The 26,773-nt window shown below is 43.0% G+C and overlaps 1 protein-coding gene across 1 annotated transcript in view; it reads left to right on the top strand.

Moving 5' to 3' along the window:
- Positions 1-26,773, top strand: part of ATP10B (ATPase phospholipid transporting 10B (putative)) — a 118,994-nt gene that overhangs the window by 74,999 nt on the left and 17,222 nt on the right. Inside the window, exons 14-20 of the mRNA XM_061188412.1 lie at positions 1,750-1,934; positions 8,454-8,775; positions 11,611-11,687; positions 13,023-13,148; positions 22,371-22,571; positions 23,979-24,059; positions 25,400-25,504. Of these exons, the coding sequence (XP_061044395.1) occupies positions 1,750-1,934; positions 8,454-8,775; positions 11,611-11,687; positions 13,023-13,148; positions 22,371-22,571; positions 23,979-24,059; positions 25,400-25,504 (1,097 nt within the window). The remainder of the gene's footprint in view (positions 1-1,749; positions 1,935-8,453; positions 8,776-11,610; positions 11,688-13,022; positions 13,149-22,370; positions 22,572-23,978; positions 24,060-25,399; positions 25,505-26,773) is intronic.

Here is a 26,773-nt window from a genome sequence, read left to right as displayed (position 1 = left end):
AAAACGGGGAGACAATTTTGCTCCCCACCTCCTTTGGCTTTTTTGTTTCCTGCGTTTGGACTGCAGGGGCCTTTGTCTGCTGCCTCACAAGGCCCCCTTGAAAGCTGGCCTCGAGAACCCATTTTAACAGGAACTAGAGGGTACCTAGTCCAAACAGCTCCATCCGGTACCCCGGGCCACCCCCGGAATGTCAGCCCATTAGGGCACCTGACCCCCTTCACACCCTCTCCCGTGCGGTCTCTTTTGCTTCAGGGGAGCCTTCTGGCCTCAGCTGGTGAGAAGTGCCCCTGAGCCGGTAGTGCATGAAAGAGAACACGCTTGTCAGGACCCGTCGGCTTCCCTGGCTGAGAAAGGCTCTCACCACCTTCCTGTTTCATTTTCTCTTTCACACAACTAAATGTGTTTTTCCTGCTCTCTCCTTCACTCTGCCTCCCGGTAACACACATCATTTTCAGTCTCACCTTCCAGGCCAACGCTCGGCGGAAAAGATGGGGATCGGGCATCACTTTTCATGGGTTGGTTTACCTGTGCCCTCGGGCCTGAAATACACAACAGGCACATTTCAGGACAGAGAGGTTTGTTTTCTTCCCTCAAGATGGCTTGCGATGGAGAGGACTAGGGCTGGGAAGAGATTTCATCCTGCCACGAAGAAACTGCCATGCCATTAAGAAGCTGCCATGCGTTCACACTGAGTCCCACAGTATTAAATCAACTTTTCAATATGCATCTAATGTAACTGCTTTGACAACCTATTGTCACTCGGGATTATTAAAAGAAATGGCACGCCTGTTCCTGCCCAGAGTGAAATGGGTAGCCATTAGTCTGTGGTCTGAAATGAATCTCAATTTAAATGCAGATTTATTTTTGCTTCATCACTTAGCCGCTATTGGATATTTGGGTATAGAATCGTCAACTTTGGCTCAAAGCTTGAGACCATTCAAAAATTGATAGAATCCGCATCTTTAATGCCCTCCAAGAACGTTATCAAAAACCCAAGTCTCTGTTAATTCTGCGGTGAGCACTTGCAGAGATTCCAGCCTCTCCATATCTTTCCACTCCTCTTGCCGCTAGGCCAGTCCAGCCACACCAGCTCTCCTCTGACTGTTAGCCCTGAATCTCATCCTGCTGCCTCTACCCTCCAATCTATTCTCTAGAATGATCTCCTTCAAATTCACAACCGATCCCATCACTCTCCAACCTAACTCCCTTTAATAGCTTTCTTTGCTACCAAATAAATGCCAAATCCCTTCATGCCCTGACAGACTCTGCATGGTCCAGCTCCTCCCCGCCCTGCCTGGCCTCGTCTCTCACCCTGCTCTGCCTGCCTTTCTGTGTCATCTTGTCCTCTGACCTCTGGGCCTTCACACATGCTGATACCTCTGCCTGGAATTCCCCTCCTTCCCCACCTTTTGGGTTTATCTCCCAGGTCTGAGCTTAAGTGGCCCTTCCTCAGCAAAGCCTTCCCTGACCTTCCAAATGAAGTTCGGGTCTCCTGATTTATGTTTGCCCGGCACCCTGGGCTTCTCTCCTCACATAGCTCAGTTATAAATCCTTATTCAACAGGCCTTTGAGCATCGAGAGGGTGGGGACCAGCTCTGTCTATTTCACTGCTGTATCCTGGGCATTTAGCACAGCCTAGAACATGAGAGAGAAGTTAATAATCACTGCCTGGCTTGATAGGGCTTTGGGGAAATTAAGCAGCTACTTTCTCAACATAAATGTGAGTTCTGGTGTCTTTAATCACTCCAGGAGCCACTGGGATCGAAGACCGGCTGCAGGAAGGAGTTCCAGACACAGTCGCTGCTCTGCGGGAGGCTGGGATCCGGCTCTGGGTGTTGACTGGAGATAAGCAGGAGACAGCAGTCAATATTGCCTATGCCTGCAGACTGTTAGACCAGACGGACACCGTTTATTCCATTAACACAGAAAGTCAGGTGAGGCCAAAGCAGAGCTCAAATGTCCAAGTGCGGAGCAGCTTCTAGGCCAACAGGAGACGGGATTATGGGTGGGATTTGGGTACACAGGAGAAGCACCCCTACTCCCAAATCTTGGAGTTCCGAGGGTCCTAGAAGGCATCCATCCCAATATCCTCGACCCCATCCCCGCATATGGCTGACCAGTCTATTTATATTACATCTAGCAGTACCTAGTAGCAAGTTGTGCCTCTCTCGAATCTCATCTTTGGCCCCGTCTCCCCATTCTACACGTGACAAACTGAGGACCACTGGAGCTAAGTCACTTGCCCAGGGCCACCCTGGTAGTTTCTGATGGACTGAGTCTAAAATGCTCTTCTCCGGCCAGGCCAGTGCTACTTGCATCATACCAGACTGTTTGCTCACAGATCCGCAATTGTTTGTTTCTTATACTTTGGATTAACTTATCCATTGAAAAACCCCAATTAAACAGAAATGATTCTGAGTTTAAAATTTCAGCTCCAATTCGTATGCGCAATTTGTTGCCACAGAATAAAACCTGAAGGAAATGATACGTGAGACCAGTATGTTTTGATGGGATGGAGGAGAGAAAGATAAGCCAAGTTTGAAAACTGCAATTTTCAGCCTGAATAGGTTGTGAGTGGCAGGGAGCAAGGTTTGGAGACAGAGGGCTGTATAAAGTCTAAAGAAGCGTATTTAAAGTCGTAACACAGTTTTATATTTAGGAGGAAAAAATCTATTTTCACGATGCAAACTGCAGAAAGTAAAGTTCCACTATCTCCTTGGCTGATGAATATGGGAAGTAGGTGTTGAGTTGTGTGCTCCTATCAAAGGGAGCAGGACTGGATTAGATGTGCGGTTGTAACAAGGAAAGCAGTGGGTTGCGGTGGGGGGGGGGGGGGCACCTGGAGACCTAGAACATACAATGGGGAGAAGGATGGAGAGAGGGAGGAAGATGGAAGACGGAAAGCACAGCGCAGAAAGAGAGGCAGGAAGGATGATGGAATCTCACTCCTTCACTTTTGCCTGAGGCTGAACTGGACCCAGAATAGACGTTTACAGGTTTCAATTTGGTTTTCATTCCATGAAGAATCCACGTACACATATTTTTTTAAAGAGGTAGTGAATCCTAATAAACGTGCCAGAGGCCCTTTAGATGAATTGGGAAAATCACTTACTTTCTTTCTGTTCTGTCAGGTGAACAGATAATGTCATGATTAGATTAAACCCCGATGAATTTTCAAAATGAAACTATTCTCAGGGAAATCTTGGCGTTAATATTATGCCTAGGAAAGAAAGTAATTTACAGCTTGCTTGAGTGCTTGATCCCTGTAATAGTGTGGATGTCTGCCTGCGCCACTTGCAATGGAAATTCCATTTGCAATGATCATTTCACTCCAGCAGATTCCAGGAGGGAGGATATCAACAAGCCTGTGAGTGCTCCTGAGGGGGATAGAGTGGGCTTCTGTGGGTTCTGTTAAATGCAATGCATTCCTGTAGGAAGCGGAAGATGTTTGTTGATTAATTAGCCAAAGTTCCCAAGGAACTGTGGGCCACATTCCAAGTTGAGCTCAGTCACTGTCAACAATTTTAAAGCTGTCCACAACCCTCCAAGATGGAACCTGAATGTTGGGCCCTGCCTACACCCCCAGGCCCACTAAACCTGGAAAATTAGGCTTTCTCATCCCCTTGGAAAAGTAGTAGGTGCAGAGATATGTTAAGACAGAAACTGGGGAAACCCATTCTAAATCTCAGACTTATTTAAACCCCAGTTTAATGTAATTACATATTTAGTGGATATTTCCTCCAAGGGCTTTAATCTGCCTGATTCAATATAAATTGATTTAGGGCTATGGTTTCTTTGTCATGTATCTTAAAGCTATAAGCAAGCTATGGGACCTGTCTAGACCTCAGGGTTCTCATCCATAATGTGAGAAAATTACTAACCCATCACTGGAAATGTTGATCTGTCAAGGAATTTTAGAAGGGACTATATAGTATTAGATAGGAACTGGTAATAGCAACTATTATTGTTATTATTAACAACATATATTGAAGGCTTAATATGGTCCAGATACCATATCTCTCTGAAATTCATTTTTCTTATCTGCAGAATAGGGATTTAAAAGATTTATTTCAGAGGCTACTGGGAGGGTTAAATAAGTTCACAGAAGAACAATACTTACTAGCACTGTATTTATATGAGTTAACAAATTACCCCAAAACTTAGCAGCTGAAAACAGTAAACATTTATTATCCCACAGTATGTGTGGGTTATGAGTCCAGGAGCAGCTTAGCTGGGTACCTCTGGTTCAAGGTCTCTCCTGGGGTTGCAGTCAGGCTATCAGTCAGGGATGTGAGCACATCTACAGGCTCAACTGGTTGGGTCATTTGGTGATGGAGAGGAGTCCTTCTTGCAAGCTCACGGACATGATTACTGACAGGCTTTGGTTCCTCACCACAGGGGCCCCTCTACCGAGCTGCTTCACAACATGACAGCTGGTTTTCTCCAGGGTAAGCCTGAGAGAGAGAGTGAGAAAGATTGCCAAAATTGGTAGCCACAGTCTTTAGATAAACTGACCTGGGAAGCGACATCCCATCACTTTTGCAGAATTCTCTTCATTAGAAAGGAGTCATTAGTCATAACCACACTCAAGGGTTGGACATTACACAAGGAAGGACATGAATACCAGGAGGTGGAGATCATTGAGAACCATCTTAGAGGCTGCCTGCCTCAGTACCTGACAGATACTGAATGTTAAATGAATGGTAACGATTGTGATTATTACATAGAAAATTTGACATAAGTAAATTCAGAGATTTTATTTTGAAGCTTATATTTCCAATGACTTGCTGCAGTCACATGTTGGAGGAATTGACAGCATGCCTCATTTTATTGCACTTCATTGCACTTTGCAGATACTCTTTTTTACAAATTGAAGTTTCGTGGCAACCCTGCATTGAGCACGTCTGTTGGCCCCATCTTTCCAAAAGCATTTGATCACTTTGGGTCTCTGTGTCACATTTTGGTAACTCTCGCAGTATTTCAAACTTCTTTATTATTGTATTTGTTATGGTGATCTGTGACTAAGTGTTCTTTGATGTTTTAGGGTACCACGAACTGCACCCATGTAAGATAGGGAACCTAACTGATAAATGTTGTCGGTGTTCTGACTGCCCCACGGACAGGTTGTTCCATCTCCCCCCACTCTCCTCAGGCCTCCCTATTCCCTGAGATACAACAATATCAAAATTAGGTCAATTAATAACCCTACAATGGCCTCCAAGTGTTTGAGAGGAAGAGTTGCATATCTCTAGCTTTTAACCAAAAGCTAGAAATTCTAGCTTTAAACCAAAAGCTAGAAATGATTAAGCTTAGTAAAGAAGGCATGTTGAAAGCTGGGACAGACCAAAAGCTAGGTGTCTTGTGCCAGTTAGCTAAGTTGTGAATGCAAAGGAAAAATTCATGAAGGAAATTAAAAGTGCTACTCCGATAAACACATGAATGATAAGAAAGTGAATCAGCCTTATTGCTGATACTGAGAAAGTTCTAGTGGTCTGGAGAGAAGATCAAGCCAGCCACAACATGCCTTTAAGCCAAAGCCTAATCTAGAGGAAGGCCCTAACTCTCTTCAATTCCATGAAGGCTGAGAGAGGTGAGGAAGCTGCCCAAGAAAAGTTTGAAGGTAGCAGAGGTTGGTTCATGAGGTTTAAGGAAAGAAGCCGTCTCCACAACATAAAAGTACAAGGTGAAGCAGCAAGTGCTGATGGTAGAAACCACAGCAAGTTATGCAGAAGATCTAGCTAAGATCATTAACGAAGGTGGCTACATTAAACAACGATTTTCAATGTAGACGAAACACCTTATAGTAGAAGAAGATGCCATCTGGGACTTTCATAGCTAGAGGGGACAAGTCAATGCCTGGCTTCAAAGGTTGAAAGGGCAGGCTGACTCTCTTGTTAGGGGCTAATGCAGCTGGTGACTTTAAGTTGAAACCGATGCTCACTTACCATTCCAAAAATCCTAGGGCCCTTAAGAATTATGCTAAATCTATCCTGCCTATAAATGGAACAACAAAGCCTGGATGACTGCACACCTGTTTACAACATGGTTTACTGAATATTTTAAGCCCACTGCTGAGACCTACTACTGCTCAGAAAAAAAGATTCCTTTCAAAATATTACTGCTCACTGACAATGCACCTGGTCACCTAAGAGCTCTGATGGAGATGGACAATGAGATTAATGTTGTTTTCATGCCTGCTAACATGACATCCATTCTATAGCCCATGGATCAAGGAGGAACTTAACTTTCAAATCATTATTTAAGAAATACATTCCATAGCGTTATAACTGCCATAGGCAGTGATTCCTCTGCTGGTTGTGGGCAAAATAAATTGAAAACCTATGGAAAGGATTCACCATTCTAGATGCTATTACGAACATTTGTGACTCATGGGAAGAGGACAAAATATCAACACTAACAGGAGTTTAGAAGAAGCTGATTCTAACCCTCATGGATGACTTTGAGGGGTTCAAGACTTCAGTGCAGGGAGCCACTGCAGATGTGGTGGAAATGGCAAGAGAACTGGAATTAGAAGTGGAGCCTGAAGATGTGACTGAACTGCTGCAATCTCATGATAAAACTTTAATAGTTGAGGCGTTGCTTCTTATGGATGAGCAAAGAAAGTGGTTTCTTGAGATGGAATCTACTCCTGGTGAAGATGCTGTGAAGATTGTTGAAATGACAACAAAGGATTTAGCGTATTACATAAATTCAGTTGATAAAGCAGTGGCAGGTTTGAGAGGATTGACTCCAATTTAGAAAGTTCTACTGTGGGTAAAATGCCACCAAACAGCATTGCAGGCTACAGAAAAATCCTTCATGAAAGGAAGAGTCCATCGATGTGGCACACTTTATTGTTGTCTTATTTTAAGAAATCGCCTCAGCCACCCCAGCCTTAGCAACCACCACCCTGATCAGTCAGCAGCCACGGACATCGAGGCAAGACCCTCCCCCAGCAAAAGGATTACAACTTGCTGAAGGCTCAGATGATAGCACTTTTTAGCAATAAGTATTTTAATTAATATATGTACAGTTTTTTTAGACATAATGTTATTGTATACTTACTAAACATAACTTTTATATGCCCTGGGAAACCAAAAATTTCATGTGACTCACTTTATTGCAATATTCACTTTATTGCAGTGGTCTGGAACCAAACCCACAATATCTCCAAGGTATGCCCGTATATACTGTGTGCCAACCCCAAGTTCCAGGAAGGACTACCTTGATCTCTTTCCCAGAAAAGTGCTTTGGGTATAACCACCTGCTCCTGACCTCCTTCCTGTGGCCCCGCTAGGTCCTGTGCACGTCCTATTGCTTTCAGTGCTCAGTTTAGCATCCCCTAAAGGAAGCCTCCAGAATAATGAACTGCAGTCCTACTCACTCCAGAAGAAATTATTCCAAATATTCTCAGAAGCTTCTAGATCAGGGGTCTCCAAACTTGTCATTTCAGAACAACCTTCACGATTTTTGCCTAAATCCACATATTATCTATACTGTTGTTTATTTAATGATTTCATTTAAATAGACTCACTTGGAACTTTTCAAAACTTATTTTTAGAAGAATTTTTTAGCACTACAGTAAATGAAAAATCATCATCCCTTGCCACGGATAAAAGAACACTGCTAAATAAAGACCCCGTGAACAGAACAATGAAATTAAAATTGATAATACAGCTGACTGCCACCACTTTTCTCTATCTTTATTTAAAAGTGATGTTTAAACAAGTGAAAGAGGTATTAAGGATATCTTTAGATCCAAGATCTGTCTTTATCTTTGATACAATCAAAAGTAATGGAGGAGAATTGATAAGAGGAAATAATTTCTTCACCATGTTTCAAGGTAAACATCAGAAAAAAATCAATAAGACTCACATACATGGTCAGTTTTAACCAGTACGACCAATACATTTATACAAACAGATAAACACGCAGTCAATGTATTTTTTCAGTTAAGAAGCCACAATTCGAGATGACCTTGGGCAAGTTACTAAGGATTTTACTGTTTCAATTTCCTCATCTCGAAACTAAAGTCAGTAATACTCACCCTACCTACCACACAGGAATGTTCTGCGGAACAAGGGAGGACAGAAATGACGAGTGAGAAATGGAAAGCAGGACACCAGCATGACCCATTGTCATCATTTACCATCATATCAGTATCATTTACTACATTCTATCATCCCTGTAAAAGTCCCCCATCTTGCTGAGCTATCTCCACTCCCATTCCCAAGCCGTGTCTCCTATTTTGGCCATTAATTTGGTTCCAAATTACTATTGCTTTGATGCTGTTTGAAATACTGCAGAGAAATGTCAAAATCAGAGAGTGAAATCCCAGGTCATCTCTATGGGGGTAGAGTTTTATAACTCTTTAACTAAAGGATAAAGTGACATTTTTAACCTGTTTCCAATGTGGCTTACTAACAGCAAATTCATTATTCTGCTCTTTATAGGAAACCTGTGAATCCATCCTCAACTTGGTATTGGAAGAGGTAAAGCAATTTCATGGACCACAGAAGCCGGACCACAAGCTCTCTGGGTTCCGCCTACCTTCTGCGACGCCACCCCCCGCCTCAGGAGCTGCAGTTCCAGAGGTTGGATTGGTCATCGATGGGAAGACGTTGAATGCCATTTTCCAGGGAAAACTGGAGGAGAGATTTCTGGAGTTGACCCGGTATTGCCGGTCTGTCCTGTGCTGCCGCTGCACCCCACTGCAGAAGAGCACGCTCGTCAAGCTGGTGCGAGACAGGCTAAGAGTCATGACCCTTTCCATAGGTACCCGTCACGCGGAGATGGGGGGGGAGCTGGGCGAGGCCACTCTGGACCAGAGGTGAGGGGTCAGGTGTCACCGTCAGGATGCTCAGGCTGCGGGTCATTGTCTTAGAGGGAGAGAGCTCAAAGTGACAATCAAGATGTGGCAGTCAGCAGGCGAGCAGAAGCTAAGCAGAGTGGGAGAGCAAGCCCAAGTTCTCAGGGTGAGCAGGTCTGCTAAGGAAAAGTCAGGACTTGGATGGAGGCCAAAGCCAAGAGGGGCCTCAAGTTCAGAATATCCAGGTAGCTCAGTATACATTCAGGCCCACTCACTTCTGGGATGCCGACCACGTGCCCTTCAACACTTAACACATGGCACAATACCACGCACCTCAGGTGCCTGTGGACTTGATATTCTGTCGAGTGTTGATGGCTGGTGGGGAGATTTTAAAAGTGAAGCTTGTCCCACATTTAGTGTTGTATATTCATTTCTAAATATAAGACTCCACACAAAGCAAACCCTCAATAAACGCTGGCTTGTTGATTGTTGAAGAATTTCCCACAGGGGATTAAATTTTAGCCATGGTTGAGGCAGAGAAATTAAGTGTCCTTACCTCAAACCTTCCAGGAGCAACCAAAGCTGGTTTACAGGAGGAACCTTCACGATCTGGGCTCCATTATCTCTCCAGCCACCTTCCTCCCCGCAACATTCAGCAGTCCATGTCCCAACCACATGAAGCTGCTTTCCATTCTCCAGGAGCCTCGTCCTCTCTCGCTTCCTGACCTTTGCTCAAGCCATTTCCTCTGTAAAACCTCCTCCAATCCCGCCTAGTATTCCTTTACTCCGTGGGCTCCCACAGAGCTCCACAGCACTGTTACGCCTTCAGTGCCGGGCTGCTCAGGAGACCAGAAGTTTCTTGAGTGGAGGGCCAATGTCAGTCTTACTCAGTTCCATCCCGTGCCCAGCGCATACCGAGCACGTGGGAAACGTTGCTTTCGTTTAAGGACATTCTTACAGATGGTTCAGGTTCTCTTCCTCCTACAAAGACATGGAAAGAGATTTTCTTTCCTGGCATTTCAAATAAGGGGCCTACTTTACATTGGTGGGTTTTTTTTTTTTTTTTCCTTTTCTCCTGGTCTTCAGGTAAAAGCAGTTCAAAACCAGAAAAAAAAAAAAAAAAAGAAGAGGGAGTGGGCAGAAAGAATAGAGGGGGCAAAGCTTTAGCAACTGCATCCTAATTTTATTCCCTGAATTGTCCTCTTCAAAACTTCAGACACGTTCAAGGCAATAGCCCGGGACTGATTCCCAGAGGTGAGGGACTGGCTTCACTGCCACAGCAGCAGAAACAAAACCAGCAGGGCAAGAAATAGCAGGATTCCACACCTCTGCTTCCACTGCTTTGCTAACAGAAGAGGTTAAAGGGTGGATTTGTTCTGCCATGGGGAAGATGAAAATCATGCACTGCTGTTCTATCAAGGAAAAAAAAATCATCATTAGAAGAATAACAGCAACTTACACTGACAAAATTTTTGAGCTTAATGAATTTTGTTGCCAGATAATTAGGAGAAGAAAATTTTCTCCCCCAAATCCATATTCTCTCTAATATCTCATATAAATTGACTTGCAGATTATTATGAGAACCCACTGGAAAAACAGGTGGCGCCAGGATAAGGAGAAGGATGAAGGCAGTTCAGTCTACAAATCATGGCCCTCAAGCTGAGACTGGCCCACTGCATATTTCTGTAGAGATGCTAAGAATGGTTTTTGTGTTTTTAATGGTAAAATGTGTAAAAACTATTTGCCTCTCAGCAGGAACAGTTGTTCAGCTTTGCTTCTTGGCCCACAAAGCCTAAAATATTTACTATCTGGCCCTTTACAGAAAAAGTTTGCTAAACTCTAGTCTGATGAATAAGGCATCATAGTCTGGAAAAGCCAGGCTTGTGAGGAAGACCTCACCGTTTAGAGCTGTGCCATCCAACATGGTTGCCACCTGTTATATGTGGCTATTTAAAGTTAAATTTAAAATTAAATAGAAATTCACCAGCCACATTTCAGTAGTCATAGGGGGCTAATGGTTTTCAAATTGGACAGTAAAGATATAGGACATTTCTATCACAGAAAAATCTGTTTGACGGTGCTGGTATAAAAGGTGGCATGTGTGTGTATGTATTTCCATGCCCTAACCTCCAGTTTCCTGAAACAACTGATTCATTGACTGAGAACTCAAGGTGACTCAAAGTACCTCAACCTAAAAAATGAGTCAATCCCATGTTCCTATATTTAGAAACATCACTGAACATTGTCTCTGTCCTTGGGCACCATTGACAATCTCTGATGATTTAGCTGTCCGGCATTCCAGTTGTCTTGATATGGTCAGTATAAGTTCTACTGAGTGAGGGGAGGTATGCTGGCCGTGGAAACAGAAAGATCTTAGTTCCAGTGCTTCCGGGCCCCTTCACTACCTGGATTACCCTTGCCGAGTCCCTGTGTAGCTCAAATTCTCCATTTGCTTCTCAGTGAAGCCCACTGTAACACCTGTGAAGGCCTTTTTGGCAAACTGAAAAGCACTGCCCAGGGCTCACATACCATTGTATTCCCAATACCTAACACTGTACCTAAAAAAAAGACACAATAAATATTCAGTAAATGATAAAGAAAGAGTAGAGCTTCTTGTCCAAAGAAGAAAAGATCTCTCAGGCTAAATGCCTGTAGCAATGACTCTTCCTATAGGACTATTCAGAGCAATGTTAAAAAGATTCACTTATGCACAAAATAGGGACAATTTAGTGCCACTTGTATAAAACTTCTCATTGTCACATAGCAGTTGGACCAGGATCTCATGACCTCTCTCCTTTCAGGTGATGGAGCAAATGACGTAAGCATGATTCAAGCTGCTGATGTTGGGATTGGCATCTCTGGACAGGAAGGCATGCAGGTATCATATGCTTCAACTCTACTTGTTACTTTCTTACTCTCCTTTATCCTTATTGATGGGTTAAGCAATTCCCCACAGTGTTGGAGGAATTTCTACTGAAGAGCGTTGCAGAATTATCATCTGAAAGGCAGATATCCTTGCCTGTACGTAACCTCCATCACCACATCCCTACTGCCCAGTCCTTCAGAATAAAGAGAGTGATCAAAGATGCTTGGCTTCTTATAGACAGCTGGCGATACCCATATTCTAAAGCCAAAGAGTACCCAACCATTCAGGGAAAACAAAGCCTTCCCCTGATTCCATGCTTCCTCCCTGTAACCTCCAGCCACATCCAAGTTTGCAACGCCCTCTGTGAGCAGTGACAGATGTAAGGACATCGGAAAATATTTTTCAATTGCCATTTTAGTCGTGATGGCTAGATGGACCTATAAGTTGCTTGGTATACCTTAAAAGTGTACCAAAATCACTCAAATTCAGCTTGGAACAAGCATACTAACTTCAGCTGCTAATGTTCCCCATTAAGACAGACCCCACCTTGGGGTTTTGAACCATTAACAATTGTATTCCCACCACTGGTGCAGACATTAGGTGGTGCCTAAATTTGTTGGTGGGGAGGAACGAACACCGTCACCTCGTGAGTGTCTACCGTAGGCCAGCACTCTATTCTCACTTCAAGCTTATTATCCCAATTAATTTCAGCAGCCACCACCCTGTGTGTTAGGGATTGTTATTCCACTTTTTCAGATGAGGAAACTGAGGCTGAGAGAGGTTAAACGCCCTGAGCAAGACTCGGACCAGGCACGTCCAAACCTCATACTCTAAAAAAGTACTATGAACTGGGCCTTGTTCTGAGTCATCCCAAGGGCAAAAGACACATTTCAGTTCCATGGAAAGGAAGAGCTATCCATCCATCAGCTCCACAAGAGACTGGAGCAAATGGCCTGCCTCGGTGGGTGGCCAAGGGTGTTGAGAGGTTTGAGGATCACTTGCATGGAAGCCCCTACTCTCTGGTCAACCATCACATCCCTAGATGGTGCCCAACACACACTGGTTCACAATAAAGGCTTACTGGATAAGTGGAAGGAGGTGAAGGGCCAGACCAGACCACTGGTCCCTTCTGACCTGCCCTCCTTGGATTCTAGTGGGGTTTGCATTTCCCAGAGGAGAGGGTGGGGTGTCAGAGTCCATAAAGCCACCCAAGGGTGCTACACGTGACCAAGGGTCTTTCAGACCCTTCCGGCTGTGGACCCAGAACAGAGCAGCACCCTCGAGGGGGCCTCTTTGGTGCATTGGCAGCTGTGAACGGAAGCTGATGTGTCTGCTGTGCCCCCTCAGGCCGTCATGTCCAGCGACTTCGCCATCTCCCGCTTCAGACACCTCAAGAAGCTGCTGCTTGTGCACGGACACTGGTGTTACTCACGCCTGGCCAGGATGGTGGTGTACTACTTCTACAAGAACGTGGTGAGTAGCCCTGCGGTAACCTCCCGCCCGAGCCTTGGGAGTCCTGGCCAGGGGAGCCAGCTCTCCCTGCTGAAATAGACAAAGCATCTCTAAGTAAGGAAATAAGTCAGGCTAACCTGGATTTGGAATCCTGAAACTGTCCCTTACTAGCTCAGTGACCTTGGGCAAGATAATTCAGTTCTCTGGGCCTCAATTTCGTCTTTGATAAAATGGGGCAAGTACTGTTTGGTGAGATTATCGTCAAGATTGGCAATACCGTCTGGCACGCACCTGGCACATAGGAGGCAGCGTGAGTACTCTGGAGTCAGATCAGATTTGGTTCAAATTGAGGCTCCTGTATTTGGTAATGGCTTCACGCCTTAGTTTCCTCATCTCTAAAATGGGGATGGTGATAGTACCTTTCTCACACACTTGCCATGGGGATGAATTGACAGCTTGTGTAGAAAGTGATTAGCGCTTAGTGATCACCCTATAAAGTTAGCCATTCTTTTTTTTATCATTGTTGCTGCTGTCGTAACTCTTAGAGGGCCTCGATAAATGAGGTTTCTTTTCTGACTGCAAGGAAGAAGGATTTGAAGAACAACTCGCCTAACTTGTAGCTTAGGTTTCCTCCCCAGATAGAGTCACCCGGATACGCAAAAGCAGCACCCTGACCCTCAGGAGAGTGAAGGGGAAGGTTTAGGATCTTGGGCTTCCACCCAAGACCCTGTGTATCACTTCAACATCGCCAGCACTCCCAACAAGGACTTCTAAATAAAATATCTATTCGCAAAAATGTTTAGAGCAGGGTGACCATCTGGGTTTTAGTCTTGCCTGACTCTAGTATGCTGTGTGAACTTGAAAGAGTTACTTCAACTCTCTGAGCCTTGGTTTCCTCATCAATAATATGGGGAGACTACGACTCTCTCTGTCCCTAGAAGTATTATCGAGAGGTTTTAGCATCAGAGCTCTGGATCCCACGTAGCACTATACAATCATTTGAAGGTATTATTGTTTCTCTGAAAGATATGTGTTTTTGTCTTGTTGATGAGGGCCCAAAGCAGGCACACACCAACTGAGGTATTAAAACCGTCAGAGGCTCTTGTTTGCAAAGCCCTTGATTAACAATGGGCATAGGAAGACGTCAGAGCACTGCTGTACTAAGGGAGAGAACAGGGCCTGCGTTTTTCATTATCTAGCTTGAGGACCTTTGAATAATCCCCAAGAGACTCCAAATAGAATCCAATTCCTTTTTGCATAAGGAAAAAGGATTAAGACCAGAGTGATGGGAGGGAAACACAGTAGCCAAGTAGCAGCTACAAAATGGCATATATTTTTTCCTCTCACTCCATTCTCCCAGGCCTGCTTTCAGGCACTGTCACAGTTACCCTGACTCGGGAATAAGCATTTCTGTGTAAAGTTCAATGTATATGTAAATAAACAGCATGACAAAAAATAATGTAAATTCCATACACTGGATGGTACCATTATTTCAGCAAGTCCATGCAAACAAGTCTCTATTTGACCAGAAAGACTGTGTAGTTAGAATTCAAAATGCCCCCGTTTAACGTTTTTTCCTTGCCTCCAAAAGAATCATTCTTTTGAATAAGCACGACCTCTTCTCTGCATCAAATTTGTGAAATAGAAAAGGAAACGTTTCCAGCCAGCCATGCTTTCAGAGCTTAAATGATATTTATTTCCAGCTCAATACCGGGATGAAAATTGCGATACTGATGCTGTATTATCTCCCCTTTTCAATTAGAGGGTGGAGAACTATGACTTCCATATCCGAAACCAGTTTCAGAGGGGATTAAAACCCTGCCTGCTCTGAAATGTGAACAATGAATTAATTACTGCACTGTAGCTTCTTGGGAGGAAAAACAGGCGCCCAGTCTCAGCGATGCCATCACGGGGTTCAATGCGCTCTCCCCGGGGTGCAGAGATTCCAGCCAGGCAGAGCAAGTGGAAACGCACAAGGTCCTAACACGACCTGCGGAAGGAAACACACTTTCATGTTAAAACTCCAGAATGCGTGGGAGGACAGTAGAACCACCAAGATGTACTTAGTTTGTGCAAATAATTATTGAACATCTGCTGTGTCGGGAACATTATCAGGCACTGGGTATAGAGCAGAGATCTAGACACACGTGGTCCCCACTCTCATGAGGCTTACGGTCTAAATCGGGGCTCGGCAAACTTCTGCAAAGGGCCTTCTCATAAATATTGTCTGCTTTGTGGGCCGTATAGCCTCTGTCGCACCGACTCAGCTCCACTGTGGCAGCTATAGACAATATGCCAATGCATCGTTGTTGCTGTGTCCCAGTAAAACCTTATTTTTTGGCTGGACTTGACATGCAGAATGTAGTTTGTCACCTCCTGGTTTCAATAAATCTCAAAATGTGGTTCCTGGACCCCCAGCATTAGCTCACTTCGAAGCTCATTAGAAATGGGGCTCCTCAGGCTGCACGCCAGGCCCACTAACTCAAAATCTTCATTGTGAGTAAGATCCCCAGGTGATTCACGTGAACATTAAAGACTGACAAGCGCTCCTATGGGGGAAAGAAATTAAAATTTTTAAAACATTTTCTTCGGTGCATCTCCCTAGAGTAAGGCCAGGGTGCTATGGACATATCGCCAGGAGACTCTTATCCTCATCAATCCAGAAGAAAATAGCATTTAAACCATGGTCTGAAAGACAAGGATATTTAACTATGAGTTAATCAGTTTCCTGGCCAAGGAGGAGATGTTTGACAACCTGAGTCCTTACAGGAAATATTTCAGGAAGTTTATGCATCATTTTATAGCATACGTTGTATCTAATTCCAAAACCAACTGTAAGAGATTTACAGTAAAAACACAAAGGCAGTAGGCAAGTTATAAAGGAAACATAAGAGTGTAGATCAGGACATAGAAAAAGGAGGAGTTTAGTCGCACCAGGAACCTGGGATAAGACACTTTTTTTTTTTTTTAACACGAGTCCAAATTGTTTACTATTACATTCAATAGACATAAACTACTCTGTCAAATTGCTTATACAAGTTTCTAAATGCTTTCTTTCAATTTCTTTACTTGTCTCATCATGGACCAGTAACAAACATTCCTGGGTCAACACAGGTCCATGAACAACACTTGGAGTAGTACTGGTATACATATGTCTCTAATTGAAAATCCCTGGTAGAGCAGAAGAGGCAGAGCAGTATAATGACGTGGTATAAAAAGCCCAAGACTGGAGGTCAGAAACCTTGTATTCTTTTTTTTTTTTTTTTTTAAGGATTAATACAGTTTCAATTCAATTTTAATTGGATTATTCCTTTTTTAATTTAATTTTTGTTTTATATAAGAGTATACTTGATTTACAATGTTGCGTTAGTTTCAGGGGTACAGCAAAGTGATTCCGTTATACATCTACATATACCCATTCCTTTTCAGATCCTTTTCCCATATATGTTATTAGTAATACTAACAGTAATAATGTTATTACTGATTATTGAGTAGAGTTCCCTGTGCTATACAGTAGGTTCTTGTTGATTATATATTTTATATTATCTATTTTATATAGTGTGTATATGTTAATCCCAAACTCCTAATTTATCCCTCCCCCAACATTTCCCCTTTGGTAACCATAAGTTTGTTTACAAAGTCCGTGAGTCTGTTTCTATTTTGTAAGTTCATTTATATCATTTTTTTAGTTCCACATATAAGTGATATCATATGATCTTTGTCTTTCTCTGACTTATCTCACTCAGTATGACAATCTCTAGGTCCATGTTGCTGCAAATGGCATTATATCATTCTTTTTTATGGCTGAGTAATATACCATTGTATATATGTACCACATCTTCTTCATCCATTCCTCTGTCAGTGAACATTTGGGTTGCTTCCATGTCTTGGCTATTGTAAATAGTGCTGCAATGAACACTGGGGTGCATATATCCTTTCAAATTATGGTTTTCTCTGGATATATGCCCAGGAGTGGGATTGCTGGATCACATGGTAGCTGTTTTCAGTTTTTTTTTTTTTTAAATAAGACTCGTGTGAAATAATGTTGTTTTTTGTTTTTTAATTTTATTTATTTATTTATGGCTGTGTTGGGTCTTCGTTTCTGTGCGAGGGCTTTCTCTAGTTGCGGCAGGTGGGGGCCACTCTTCATCGCGGTGCGCGGGCCTCTCACTATCGCGGCCTCTCTTGTTGCGGAGCACGGGCTCCAGACGTGCAGGCTCAGTAGTTGTGGCTCATGGGCCTAGTTGCTCCGCGGCATGTGGGATCTTCCCAGACCAGGGCTCGAACCCATGTCCCCTGCATTGGCAGGCAGATTCCCAACCACTGTGCCACCAGGGAAGCCCTGTTTTTAGTTTTTTAAGGAACCTCCATAGTGGCTATATCAATTTACATTCCCACCAACAGTGCAAGAGGGTTCCCTTTTCTCCACACCCTCTCCAGCATTTGTTGTTTGTAGGTATTTTGATGATGGCCATCCTGACCAGTGTGAGGTGATACCTCATTGTAGTTTTGATTTGCATTTCTCTTACAGTTAGTGATGTTGAGCATCTTTTCAAGTGCTTTTTGGCCATCCATATGTCTTCTTTGGAGAAATGTCTATTTAGATCTGCCAATTTTTTTACTGGTTGGTTGGTTTGTTTTATATTGAGCTGCATGAGCTATTTGTATATTTTGGAGATTAATCTCCTGTAGGTCGCTTTGTTTGTAAATATTTCCTCCCAGTATGTAGGTTGTCTTTTCATTTTGTTTATGGTTTCCTTTACTGTACAAAAGCTTATAAGTTTGATTAGGTCCCATTTGTTTATTTTTGCTTTTATTTCTATTGCCTTGGGAGACTGACCTAAGAAAACATTGGTATGATATATGTCAGAGAACGTTTTGCCTATGTTCTCTTCTAGGAGTTTTATGCTGTCGTGTCTTATATTTAAGTCTTTAAACCATTTTGAGTTTATTTATTTATTTTTGTGTATGGTGTTAAAGAATGTTCTAGTTTCATTTTTTTACATGTATCTGTCCAGTTTTCCCAGCACCACTTATTGAAGAGACTGTCTTTTCTCCACTGTATACTCTTGCCTCTTTTGTCATAGATTAACTGACCATAGGTGTGTGGGTTTATTTCTGGGCTTTCTAGCCTATTCCTTTGATCTATATTTCTATTTTTGTGCCAGTACCATAGTATTTTGACAACTGTAGCTTTGTAGCATAGTCTGAAGTCAGAGAGCCTGATTCCTCCAGCTCCGTTTTTCTTTTTTAAATAGCTTTGGCTATACGGGGTCTTCTGTGTTTCCATACAAATTGTAAAATTTTGTGGTCTAATTCTATGAAAAATGCCATTGGTAATTTGATAGGGATTGCATTGAATCTGTAGATTGCCTTGGGTAGTATAGTCATTTGACAATATTGATTCTTCCAATCCAAGAACATGGTATATCTCTCCATCTGTTTGTGTCATGTTCAAGTTCTTTCATCAGCATCTTATGGTTTTCAGAGTACAGGTCTTTTTCCTCCTTAGGTAGGTTTATTCCTAGGTATTTTATTCTTTTTGATGCGATGGTAAGTGGGATTGTTTCCTTAATTTCTCTTTCTGATCTCTTGTTGTGAGTGTACAGAAATACAAGTGATTTCTGTGCGTTAATTTTATATCCTGCAACTTTATCACTGATGAGCTCTAGTAGTTTTCTGGTAGCATCTTTAGGATTGTCTATATATAGTATCATGTCATCTGCAAACAGTGACAGTTTTACATCTTCTTTTCCAATTTGGATTCCTGTTATTTCTTTTCCTTCTCTGATTGCCATGGCTAGGACTTCCAAGACTACGTTGAATAAAAGTGGCAAGACTGGACATCCTTGTCTTGTTCCTGACCTTAGAGGAAATGCTTTCAGCTTTTCACCAATGAGAATGATGTTTGCTGTGGGTTTGTCATATATGGCCTTTATTAGGTTGAGGTAGGTTCCCTCTATGCCCACTTTCTGGAGAGTTTTTATCATAAGTGGGTGTTGAATTTTGTCAAAAGCTTTTTCTGCATCTATTGAGATGATCATATGGTTTTTATTCTTCAATTTGTCGATGTAGTGTATCACAATGATTTGTGGATATTGAAAAATCCTTGCATCCCTGGGATAAATCCCACTTGATAAGGGTGCATAATCCTTTTAGTGTATTGTTGGATTTGGTTTGCTAGTGTTTTGTTGAGGATTTTTGCATCTATGTTCATCAATGATATTGGCCTGTAATTTTTTTCATGTGTGGTAACTTTGTCTGGTTTTGGTATCAAGGTGATGGTGGCCACATAGAATGAGTTTGGGAGTGTTCCTTCCTTGCAATTTTTTGAAACAGTTTCAGAAGGATAGGTGTTAATTCTTCTCTAAATGTTTGAAAGAATTCAATTGTGAAGCCATCTGGTCCTGGACTTTGGTTTGTTGGAAATTTTTAATCACAGTTTCGATTTCAGTACTTGTGATTATTCTGTTCATATTTTCTATTTCTTCCTGGTTGGGTCTTGGAAGGTTATACCTTTCTGAGAATTTGTCCATTTCTTCTAGGTTGTCCATTTTATTGGTGTATAGTGATCTCTTACAATCCTTTGTATTTCTGTGGTGTCCGTTGTAACTTCTCCTTTTCCATTTCTAATTTTATTGATACGAGCCCTCTCCCTTTTTTTCTTGATGAGTCTCACTAAAGGTTTATCTTTCAAAGAGCCAGCTTTTAGTTTCATTGATCTCTCTTAGTTTCATTGATCTTTTCTATTGTTTTCTTCATCTCTATTTCATTTGTTTCTGCTCTGATCGTTAAGATTTCTTACCTTCTACTAACTTTGGGTTTTGTTTGTCATTCTTTCTCTAGTTGTTTTGGGTGTAAGGTTAGGTGTTTATTTGTGATTTTTCTTGTTTCCTGAGGTAAGATTGTATTTCTATAGACTTCCCTCCTAGAACTGCTTTTGCTGCGTCCCATAGGTTTTGGATGATCATGTTTTCGTTGTCTTTTGTCTCTAGGTATTTTTTTATTTCCTCTTTGATTTCTTCAGTGATCTATTGGTTGTTTAGCAGCATATTGTTTAGTCAGAACATCTAGGTCTGGACTCCAGCTTTGTTACTTACTAGTCTGTAACCCCAGCCCCATGATTTGACCTCTGTGAGGCTCGGTTTCCTCAATTGTAAAATGAGGATAGTAGTGATATCCTCATAAGGCCGGTAGATGGACTGAGTGGGTCAGAACAGAGTTTGGCACATAAGATGCGCTTTAGGAGTCTCTGTTGCTGTTGTGTTTGCTGCCGTTGCTATTCTTGGCCTCGTCTGTAGATGGCGTCACTTCCAGCCCTGGCGTCCAAAGGTTCTACAACCTCAAGTCACGGTTCCAGCCCCAACTGGCAGAGGGACTTTGGTGTAGTCACTTACCCCATCTGAGCCACTCAAGCTGCCTGTGTGTACATGGAGATAAGAGTTATTGTCTTACCCAGCTAGCTGCAGAGGAAGAAGCAAGGCAAGGTGCTCAAAGAGCCAAAAAAAAAAAAAAAACAAGCAGTCAAAGCCTCATGCAGTTGCTGAACCCTAGTGTCAAGGAGACTTTAGCACTTTGGTTCTTCTTAAACCAATCCTGTCAAGAGCACAAGTGGGTGATGTTGATTTTGGGACTCAGTGTCTGCCCATAGTATATTTCAAACCTACCTACAGCACAGGAAACAGACCAAGCCCTCTCCTTCCCAAATCTCCTCCTCTGAGAAATAATTTCACCAAAACTCATAGGAGAAAAGCCCTCACAGCCTCACGGGACTGGAGTGGGAGCGGGGTGACCTGAAGTCCCAGTGTGGCAATGGAGGGGAGCCCGGACCTCAGACAGAGAGATGCAAGGTCCATCCAGGGTGTCTCAGAGCACCAGGGTCTCATTCAGAGCCAGGAAACCTCCCATTAGTCATCTTGGCAGAAAAGCCAAAGGATGGAGTTCCTTGGCTGGAAGAATCTTGGTCAGCATTGTTATTATATAATCCAAAAACGGGACTAAGAGGTCTTGGGGGTGGTTGAGGAGGAAGCTTTGAAAACTCAGGGGCTGGTTGTGCCATTTCCTAGCTGTGAACACAGGCAAGGAGTAACTGAGTATCTCAGAGCCTCAGATCCCTTGTCTGTAGATAATGTTAAATAATATTAACATTATTATCAAGTTATAATATTTAATAATACATAAATATAGTATTATGATATTATTAGCAATAACATTAATCTTACTAGGTTGATGGGACAAATTATGTATATTGCACATCTACTAATGTGGTATATACTAATATAGTATGTCACACACCTGTCACAAATTTAACAATCGTGGTGTTAATATGAATGTTAATATTACTAGTAGTATTACAATACTAAACAGAGAGGCTTTTAAAAATAACACTGGCCCAGCAATTAGGGAATGAGAATTCTAGCTTGAACACAAACCTGCTGAAAGATTCCTTACAACATCCTTCACCCCTCTGTGCCCCAGCCACGCGGAGCTGAGAAGTTCTAGTTCTAATCTCAGGACCGGCTGCTTCTGTGACCTTGGTCAAGTCACCAAACCACATCACAATATGTTAGATAGTAATAGTGACCCAGCCCTTCTCAGGTGAGGAGGTCTTGGGTGGAAAGATCTTTCGAAAGCCTAAAGCAACTTAGGCATAAGATTTTCTTCTTCACCTTTTGAGCTGTGTGACCATGAGGCAAGTGTTGTGAGGTCAACCTCCTCACGAAGCCATCCTCCCGCCAGCCTTCCTGCCCGCGGTCAAGTCTTTCTAGCGTCCCTTCCTCTTACCATACTACTAATCACAACTACTGCCTTTTGGTATCACGTGTCATGGTCTAGGTACTACTAATTGTATCCGAAAGATGGCAAGATAACATTCAGAAAGGCTAAGCAATTTGTCCAAGGTCACACCCAACTGGGGTGTGACTCAAGGTAGTAAATGACCCAACTGGGGATTCAAAACCAGTCCTCTCTGCCTCCAAAAACCTATGCTCTTAACAACATATACTTAACAAGTCAGTGGAATTCCTTTCAGGTCCTAAAGGAGGTTAGTAGTAGTAGTAGAAGTGGTAATGGTAGAATCTAAGGGATGAAAATTACCTCCAATCCTTATACAACCTTGCCTGTCGCAAACAAGGAAACTGAAGCTCCCAGTCTGAGTAGGGACTTGTCAGAGCTCCTAAGCAGCATCTGGTGACCCGGCTGCCCGCGGGTCCTCACTCACAAGGCCGCACTCTCTGCCTGCAGGGCTATGTCAACCTGCTCTTCTGGTACCAGTTCTTCTGTGGTTTCTCTGGCTCCACCATGATTGATTACTGGCAGTTGATCTTCTTCAATCTCTTCTTCACCTCCTTGCCTCCTCTTGTCTTCGGAGTCCTCGATAAAGACATCTCTATGGAAACACTCCTGGCGTTGCCTGAGCTGTACAAGAGTGGCCAGAACTCTGAGGTAAGGGGCCCGGGCAGGCGGGGAGGTGACCTCCAGCTCCTCCCTTGAGGTGTCAGAGAAGGAGTGCTGGGCTGGAGGTCCTGTGTTCTGGTCACCACTCTGCCACTTACCTCCCATGTGACCCGGAAATGCTGCTCCCTGTTTCTGGCCTGTTTCTCATTTGCTGTTGAAGGTGATGGACCAGACCAGTGGGTATTTTTCTTTTCAGTTATTTCTTAATTACATTACACATTAATACGGGACTGCCCTAGTTAAAGGGGAAGAGGGCTTACAGAAAGATCCCATCACCCTTATCTGGTCTTTGTCTGTAGCCTTTCAACAGAACGCCCAAGGCTCGGTTTGGGAACCCCTGGACTAAACCCATTAGAACAGTCTCTTACAAGGCGCAGAGGCCACACTGATGCCCTAAATGATCTGGAGAAGTCAGACAGCAGGCAGCCCGACTAGCACAGACACAGGCCAGGAGCTTGGATGCAGGAGGCAGAGAGGGGACCTGACTGCCTCGAAGGGGGAGCTCTGGGAAAAGGGATGTCGATATGCACGAGGGTACCTTTGCACCTGGGGAAAAGGAGGGCAAAGCCAGATGTGGTGCTTGAGAGCTGGTGATATTTTGGGGACAGCCAGTGAAGAACCAAGCCCCATCCTAACCCAGAGACAGATGGAGAGCAACACAGCAACCCCAGCACTTCAAGCAAGGGAGACGGGGCGATGGCACGCATACATCCTGGGCCCTTCTAACTGTCTCCTTCCCAGAGGCAAGCTAGCTGCGTAATGTCTTCCTTGAGTAACTAATATTAAAAGAAGTTAATGTGGCAAAAACATACAATGTGAACAGTTTCACTTTTCCCAGGGAAGGCAAGAAGAGTGAAGCACACAGTGAGAAAGCTTGTCTCTGAAGCCATTGAGCTCTTGGGAACCTGTGACCCTGGGCTGTGATTGAGAGTTCTCTTTCAGATGCTATTCACAAACCTCAGAATCTCTAAACTTACCAAGTTTGTATTAGCACTAACAATGTGCTAATGAACGATAATCATTCATTATCATTTGGTAATAATTTGGTAATATATTTGGTAGCTGAGCCCTTACTAGCTACCAAAGCACAATTGCATTTAGACCTCTTGAAACCCAAGGGAATAGTTGGCAGTGTTTTTCTCTACTTTCTAAGGAAGAAGAAACAATTCTCAAAGAAGTTTAGTGACTTTCACTAAGGTCACGCAGTGCTGGAACTTGACCTGAGGTCTGTCACCCCCCAGGCCCATGCTCTTAATCTTTCCATTCTATTGCCTCTAAGATAAGAAGCATTGTAAGTGCCATGTTGTCTAGTCCAGCCGTGCACAAGGAAGTTGTTTACAAAGAACAGAGGCTTGCTTTGATGGTGGTTACTGTCGATGTGTTATTTCCTGGCAGTGCTATAACCTGCTGACTTTCTGGATTTCCATGGTGGATGCGTTCTACCAGAGCCTCGTCTGTTTCTTTATCCCCTACCTGGTAAGTTGTATGGTCCCATTCTAACCACACAAATAGCAGGGTAGAACTGGTCCTGTTTATATGAAATCCCAGACTAATAGTTTCCTAATAGCATCTTCAAAGCAGGGGCTCCAAAGAGGAGGCCTGCAGACTCCACCCTACCCTGGGTATTCAAAAAGTCAGAATATTTTACCAAAATGTCTTAATTTCTGCCAGCTTCTGAAACATTGAAAGCTATCATTACACTAGGTCATTTTTCCCTCGTGGCGAGAATCCAGAGTTGACTCACTGCCCTGCTTAGATGGGGGCCGTGTGCTCCAGTTTGCCGTAGTCCCCACCATGCCCTTTTGTGTCATGCCTGGCCTTCTTCACTCATTTACCGCTTCTTACTTGAGCACTGAAGGTATTTGAATTTGCAACCCTTGGTTTATATTTAGATTTGTGCTTCCAAGGTCAAGGCAGGAAGTTCTGATAATAAGGAATACTACATTATATGAAATAAAAACAAGAATGCAGATAGATAGTAACGGATACCAGCCCCATCTCAATTTGGTTCCCCAGTTTAAAGAGTAAGAATTTATATAGCATAGGATATCTGTATTCATCCTAGACAGGGAACTCAGGTGTGGGGTAATTGCTCCCAGGAAACCAGTGGTGTCTAGTCTCTGGCTCATGTTCGTTTGCAAATAGCAATACGATGAGTGTTGAGGTGGGCATTTTGTGCTTTCTTTGAATTTCCTGATTTACAATGCCCTCCCTGGTCAGGCCTCTGCTTGCCTTTCCTGCTTCATCTTTTGCCCTTACTATGTGCTCAACAGACCTACCATCTAGGACGATTTGGACTTTTCACCCTCAGTTCTGGCCTTTGCCTGGTCTGCCTTTCCTCTCTCTTTTCAAGAGACTAACTCCTCTTATTATAGTCTCAGCTGATTCCTCTTCTCTACTCCCAGCGTTCCTTGTACTTGCTTCCATTATAGCATTTATACCCTTAAATTGTACCACATTTGCCCTGCCTAGTTGGTCTCTTAACTCCTTGAAAGTGGACACAGCAGTGTCTTTAGCAGTTGGCATTGTGCCTGGTAGGTACTCAGTAAATTCTTTCTTGACTCCTTCTGCAATGTTCTGGAATACTCATCATGGCTTCCTTTGCAAATGCTTTTTAAAGAGTTTAGTCCTGTCAACTCACTCCTTCTCTTGTCTGTCCCTTGGGTCAGCTCCACATGATGGCAGCTGGATGCCTTCTCCCCAGCCTGCCCCTCCCTTGACACCTGCCTTCACTGATGTTTTACAATCACTTGTCAAAGCCAAGGCCTTCAGTCCATGGGCACATCTGCCAGTGCCTGTTTGTTCCTCCTCTGCAGACCTACAAGGATTCTGATATCGACGTCTTTACCTTTGGGACACCCATCAACACCGTTTCCCTCGCCACAATCCTCCTGCACCAGGCAATGGAAATGAAGACCTGGGTAAGTGCCCCAGAGCCCTTATGGCCTAAAAATTGTGTTCCTGTTCATCAACCACCTTCAGATTTCTGAGCTGCTTTACTCCATATAATTGATCCACTGGATAAATACATACTGAACCCCTACCTGTGTTCCACTTGTACAGGGATAAAGAGGTAGAGAAGATAAAATTGCTGGCCTCAACTTTGTAACCATCTAGCCAGGATGAAAAAACTAATTCATAAAGAACAATGAGACAATTTGTTGCCAAAATACATATTTTTGATTAAAAAATTCAGGTGTGTTTGAGAGACGAGGAAAACATTAGACTGATCGTACTTGAGGCTGTGTTAGGGAGGTACGCTCCCCATTTAACTTGGGGGTAAAAGATTAGAAGACTGTCTCCATGTAAGCATATCTCAAGCACGTCCAAATATCACATTTTAGTATCTAAAAAGGTAACACTATCTTTCTCATTAAATTCGACTAGTCAATGATAATTATAAAAAACAAAGAGCTTAAAATTATATGCCAGGTACATATCTACATGATTTAATGTATTATCTTACTTAACCTCCCAGAGCCCTTTGTGTTAGATGGGATTTGGAGCATTTTGTTCTGTTTTTTTCAGTTTTATTGAGATATGATTGACATACAGCACTGTATAAGTTTAAGTTTTACAACATAATGACTTGACATACATATATAGTTGACACTTGAACAGTTTGGGGTTTAGGGGCGCCAACCCTCCACTCAGGGGAAAATCCACACATAACTTTACCGTTGGCCCTCCGTACCTGCAGTTCCACATCCATGGTTTCAATCGTGTAGTACTATAGTATGTATTTAGTGAAAAAAATCTGTGTATAAGTGGAACCGTGCATTTCAAACCTGTGTTGTTCAAGAGTCAACTGTATTGCAAAGTGATGAATGTTAACTAAACTTACTGTGGAAATCCTTTTGCAATATACGCATGTGTTAGGTTTTTTTTTTTAATTCCCATTTTATAGATATAGAAATGAATATAAAGAGGTTAAGAAACTTTCCCCAAGTAGTTCAAGACAGAAGCAAGTTTGAACCCTGGCCAGCTGACTCTTGACCGTTTAACCTCTGTGCTAATAGTGTGCGATGGTAAGACTGCTGCAGGGAGACCACTTGACAGAAAGATCTGTCTTTAGCCAAGCTGAAATGGCTCTTTCTGAAAGCATTTGTGTTAACCATTTAGAAGACTTCCCCAAGTAGGCTCAGTGTGTTCCCAGCATTCTGCAATGGGACTTCCTCCCCACGCCCTAC

The sequence above is a fragment of the Eubalaena glacialis genome, chromosome 4 (assembly GCF_028564815.1).
Source record: "Eubalaena glacialis isolate mEubGla1 chromosome 4, mEubGla1.1.hap2.+ XY, whole genome shotgun sequence".
NCBI classification, from domain to species: Eukaryota; Metazoa; Chordata; class Mammalia; order Artiodactyla; family Balaenidae; genus Eubalaena; species Eubalaena glacialis.
Note: the sequence above shows the minus strand (reverse complement) of the source record. Positions and strands in the feature narration are given on the sequence as shown.